Raw genomic sequence first — 4,563 nt, forward strand, 5'->3', positions numbered from 1 at the left:
CACGAGCCTGTTGCGAGTCTATCCGATTTTACTGCTCTAGCTACGATAGTTTTTTATTGCACATAGATTTTTATTGTAGGTGGTAGGTACTGAAAAATAAGCTAGATATTTTTGCTTGTCAATTGTTTTTTAATTTTTGGACCTCAGCGCAACGACCCAAAAAAAAGCAAATGGGGTTTGATTTATTATTAAAAAAAAATATTAAGGATTATTTCAACTAAGGCACATTATGTTAAAAAAAAAAAAAAAAAAAACGACATAAAAATCTAGCATTTTTTGCCAACTTGCAAAAACCTCACAAAAATTGGCACATTGGGACAGGTGGCGACAGCCTGCTAGTCTAGTGTTGATAAGTAGGAATTTAGGAATATTTTTATTTGTTATTTGGTTTAAATGTCTGTAAAAAGTGATAACAGCCTAGGCGGGACTTTCTTTTGCGTCTGAATGATTTACAGAAGAAAAGTGTTTCATAAGAAGTATAAACTGATATCTGATACAATGAGTTTGTTCCGCACAAGACAGTTATCATCGTTATTTCGATATACCAACTTATGTGCCAAATCATTTTCCCCAAATGGAGAGCTACCAAGATTCCTGTTACCATTAATATCAAAACCCATCAGTCCCCTACTCTACAGCAGCTCCTGATACTGAGCAAAAAAGAAAGTTAAAGCCAAGCTTTCAAGACTATGGTGCAACAGTGTTTCTTTTTCATATTGGATGTCACTGTGCTCTCTAGGTGATGTCACTGGGCCTCTCTGGTGTTGTGGTACTTGATTTGTATCAAGGTAAGTTTTACTTTGTTTTGTGGAGTAAAATATTTGAATAGAGAGGGTACCTACTCTAACAGCAGAGGCCTTTTTACTGTCCAAAATCAAGAGAGAAGGAAAGATAGCAGAAAGCCAGCTGTTCGAAAGAACAAAACCATCATCTGTTTAGGATAAAACTTAGCTCCAGGTGGGGATTGAACCCACAACCTCCACAGTATATCTTTCTAGAATATCACAAAGTATGTTATTATTACCTAGCTAACACTTGAACTATTGTTTTGATTTTCAGTGGTGTGTAGATGTGGCGACTGAATACCTATTGAAAAAGAGGAATAGTCAACCATTGACGAGTCAAATTAGCAACTGGCCAGTGGTGCGCAGTACGATTATGTTGTGGCCTATCTCTTCACAAGATGACAGTCCCATATTTCGAATCAGCATCATCATATTGGGCTCTGCTCCCATTTATTGTTTCCTATTTGAGAAGAAATTGGTTGTTTTTAAAAAGTTAGAGAAAGCTGTAGGAGGAATTCAGTCCTGAAAAATGAATACTTCAACACCTAAAAATAATATTAAATAAACGACGCTCTTCCGATCTAGTAAGTCATAAAACTTAAGTCTGATATTTCTTATTTGTCATCATAAGTTGTATTTTATATATATATATATATATATTTTTTTTTAAAGAGTTTGATCACAAAATTTGAAGTCTAATGCATTTAAGCCAGTGTGGGAGAGGAGTCCTGTTATTTTTTGGAAGAGAGAGATTGTCATGATTTATCTTTATAAAAAAAGGTTTTCCCTCTTCTTAAAAAGTTTCAATAAGAACTTGGGCCCACATAATTTAAAGAAATACTCAGCTTAATTTAGTTCTGAATTGTAAATAGTGAGCCTGACACTGGTGGCTCTGGTTATAATAGACACATCCATTATGTGCTCCAGTTCTTCTTGATTTGAAAAACACAGAGTGATGTTATGTAGTCATAAATAACAACTCATTGATAGTTGTTGGCTCAGGACACTTCTGATGGTGAGATATAGTTCAATATCTTTGTTTTCAATTCCTGAAACAAGGAAGAAGAAAAAAATAATATTGTGATTTTTTTTTTTTTTTTTTTTATTTTTAAGCAAGGGGGGTTTTTGGTTTTTTTTCCTGACCTTTTTTTCTTTTTTGAAAAGGCCAGGGTGATTTGGGTTTTTGTTACTGTACATTTTTTACTTTTAGTATAGGCCATAGAGTACTTATAAAACATGATCATAAACTAATAAATATGTAAGTAATAATAATTATTTTTTTATTTTCTCAACTCACCTGGTTTCCTAATTTTTCAACTCTTGACTTGAGCTGTTTGGCAGTTTCGTTGTCTGGCTGTGATTGTATAAATACAGAGACATGATGAAGTGCCACACAATACAGCACAGGACACCAAGTTTCCCTGATTTTACCTGAAATATTCAAGAGAAAAAGAATTATGGTAACAAACCTATGTAGACATAGATACACAACAGGTTGGGGGGAAAAGTCTCCCATCCTTTAGGGACTGAGACTCTGAGACCTAGGATGGGAGACTTTCCCCCAACCTGTTGCGTGTGTATGCGATATTTGCACAAAATTCACTCATTTGGACATGAAATATGCACAAATATTGCATATTCACCTCATCACTCAATGATCTGTTGAGAGACAAGGTAGCGTACGTGCTGGGCTTAACATTTGCTTACCGACAAAGTAATTATTTTGAAACATGCTATTTTTTTATTATTATTATTATTATTTTTTTAGTAAAATTAATTATTTCATGATAAATACCAACGATAACCAAAATTTACCTGATGCAAGATAAAATAGATAAGAGTTCAGTAGACTGGGATCATTTTCACACGGAGTTAAAAACGCCTCTAATGGAACACCAATCTGAAATAAAACAAGAGAGAATAGAGCAAATTATTGAGAGGTAAATTTGTATTAGTAATTTACTTTAAATTAAAATTAGTAAAATGAAAAACATCATTATCGTTTGTAAAATAAAACAACAGTTTAATAAATCACAGACCTGTAAAAACACAGCTCAAATGGTTTGGGAGAAAAATTAGATTCAAGTAATCAAACGGATATGCTCACCCATTTCGGCCATTTCCCGAAATTCAACTGTTTCATTACCTTGTATTGTTCCCTATACATATCGCTAATAGAAAGAAAAGAAAGTGAGAAAAAGGAAAGAAAGAAATTTCATTTGAATGAAAAACACAATAACTTACATTGGATATAGGGGTAGATAGAAACCTGAGCGTTGCATTTGTAAAATAAAACAACAGTTTAATAAATCACAGACCTGTAAAAACACAGCTCAAATGGTTTGGGAGAAAAATTAGACTCAAGTAATCAAACGGATATGCTCACCCATTTCCCGAAATTCTACTGTTTCATTACCTTGTATTGTTCCCTATACATATCGCTAATAGAAAGAAAAGAAAGTGAGAAAAAGAGAAAAAGGAAAGAAAGAAATTTCATTTGAATGAAACACAAATAACTTACATTGGATATAGGGGTAGATAGAAACCTTGAGCGTTGCCGCCTGTTCACTCCACAATAGCTGCTTGTATTTCTTATCATGTTTCTGATGAAGAGGAACCAATATGAACTCCCCAAACACATGATCTCCGTAAGAAACACCCGCGAATTGCTCGAGAAGTTCGCGATAGCTGAAACAGAATATATTAGCTTCTAATGACCCCTGTTGGACTAACTGGCCTAGCTATCTGATAGTTCCAAAGGGTTCTCTCTGCTTGAAAAGAACAAGCACCAGTCTTCACGATGGTTGACCGCGGTTCAGGACGAGTCGATTAAACATGGCTAGAGACCATCACCCTGGTGTATGGCTGATAGAAGTCCCTGTTGGATTAACTGGCCTAGCTATCTGATAGTTTCAAAGGACTAACTGGCCTAGCTATCTGATAGTTTGAAAAGACCAGTCTTCACGATGGTTGACCGCGGTTCAGGACGAGTCGATTAAACATGGCTAGAGACCATCACCCTGGTGTATGGCTGATAGAAGAGATATTTTTATAGCTAAAGCCTCCACAACAACAACAACAACCATACTTACAAATCGTAAAACGACGAGAGTCCCTCAATGGGTTTATTAAAGTCAAGCTCGTTGTAGTGACGTAGTAGACATGTGAGAATAGCATGTAGTAGCTCAGTTACACCTCGGAACATGTCGTTATCTCATACTTACAAATCGTAAAACGACGAGAGTCCCTCAATGGGTTTATTAAAGTCAAGCTCGTTATAGTGACGTAGTAGACATGTGAGAATAGCATGTAGTAGCTCAGTTACACCTCGGAACATGTCGTTATCTGAAACAATAAACATGCAAATGATTTTTTTTTTTTTCAAGAGGTTTGATAGAGAGAACTGTAACTGCTAGGGTCTTATCGTCCCGACATCGAAGAGAGAAAGAAGACAGGATAGTAGAAAGCCAGCCGTTCCGAGAACGAACACAAATGATTTTTTTTTTTTTCAAGAGGTTTGATAGAGGGAACTGTAACTGCTAGGGTCTTATCGTCCCGACATCGAAGAGAGAAAGAAGACAGGATAGTAGAAAGCCAGCCGTTCCGAGAACGAACATGATCCGTTCATGATAAAATCCCCCCGGGCGGGAATCGAACCCGCGACCTAGCGCTTACAAGGCAGACGCGCTACCAATCAAGCTAACTAGGCTGGCGAAGGAAGACTTTCTTACCTGCCAAGAACGTGCAGCTCAGTCGACAAAATCTGGCTGTGATGGAA

At 36.2% G+C, this 4,563-nt stretch overlaps 1 protein-coding gene across 2 annotated transcripts; it reads right to left on the reverse strand.

The window, feature by feature from the left end:
• Window positions 1–1,454: 1,454 nt before the first annotated feature.
• Window positions 1,455–4,563, reverse strand: LOC103521561 (RNA polymerase II-associated protein 1-like). 2 transcript variants are annotated; one of them, XM_008486673.2, is made up of 6 exons: window positions 4,517–4,563; window positions 4,010–4,130; window positions 3,307–3,473; window positions 2,601–2,685; window positions 2,083–2,216; window positions 1,455–1,834 (listed from the first exon to the last, which is right to left on the reverse strand). In XM_008486673.2, the coding sequence occupies exons 2-6, from the start codon at window positions 4,092–4,094 to the stop codon at window positions 1,784–1,786; spliced, it is 522 nt and encodes a 173-aa protein (XP_008484895.1). In that variant the 5' UTR covers window positions 4,095–4,130; window positions 4,517–4,563; the 3' UTR covers window positions 1,455–1,783. The 2 variants fall into 2 exon arrangements, with proteins under 2 accessions (XP_008484895.1, XP_008484894.1); XM_008486672.3 differs by lacking the exons at window positions 4,010–4,130; window positions 4,517–4,563 and adding an exon at window positions 3,878–4,000.

Source organism: Diaphorina citri, unplaced genomic scaffold, assembly GCF_000475195.1.
Source record: "Diaphorina citri unplaced genomic scaffold, Diaci psyllid genome assembly version 1.1 scaffold5475, whole genome shotgun sequence".
NCBI lineage: Eukaryota > Metazoa > Arthropoda > Insecta > Hemiptera > Psyllidae > Diaphorina > Diaphorina citri.

What these genes read in the sequence shown, in the direction of transcription:
- LOC103521561 (XM_008486673.2), bottom strand. Translation starts at nt 4,094, where the DNA reads ATGCTATTCTCACATGTCTACTACGTCACTATAACGAGCTTGACTTTA. An exon ending in TATCTACCCCTATATCCAAT is followed by an intron (nt 2,686 to 3,306) that starts GTAAGTTATTTG and finishes GTTTTATTTCAG; the next exon opens with ATTGGTGTTCCATTAGAGGC. An exon ending in TTGAAAAATTAGGAAACCAG is followed by an intron (nt 1,835 to 2,082) that starts GTGAGTTGAGAA and finishes TCCTTGTTTCAG; the next exon opens with GAATTGAAAACAAAGATATT.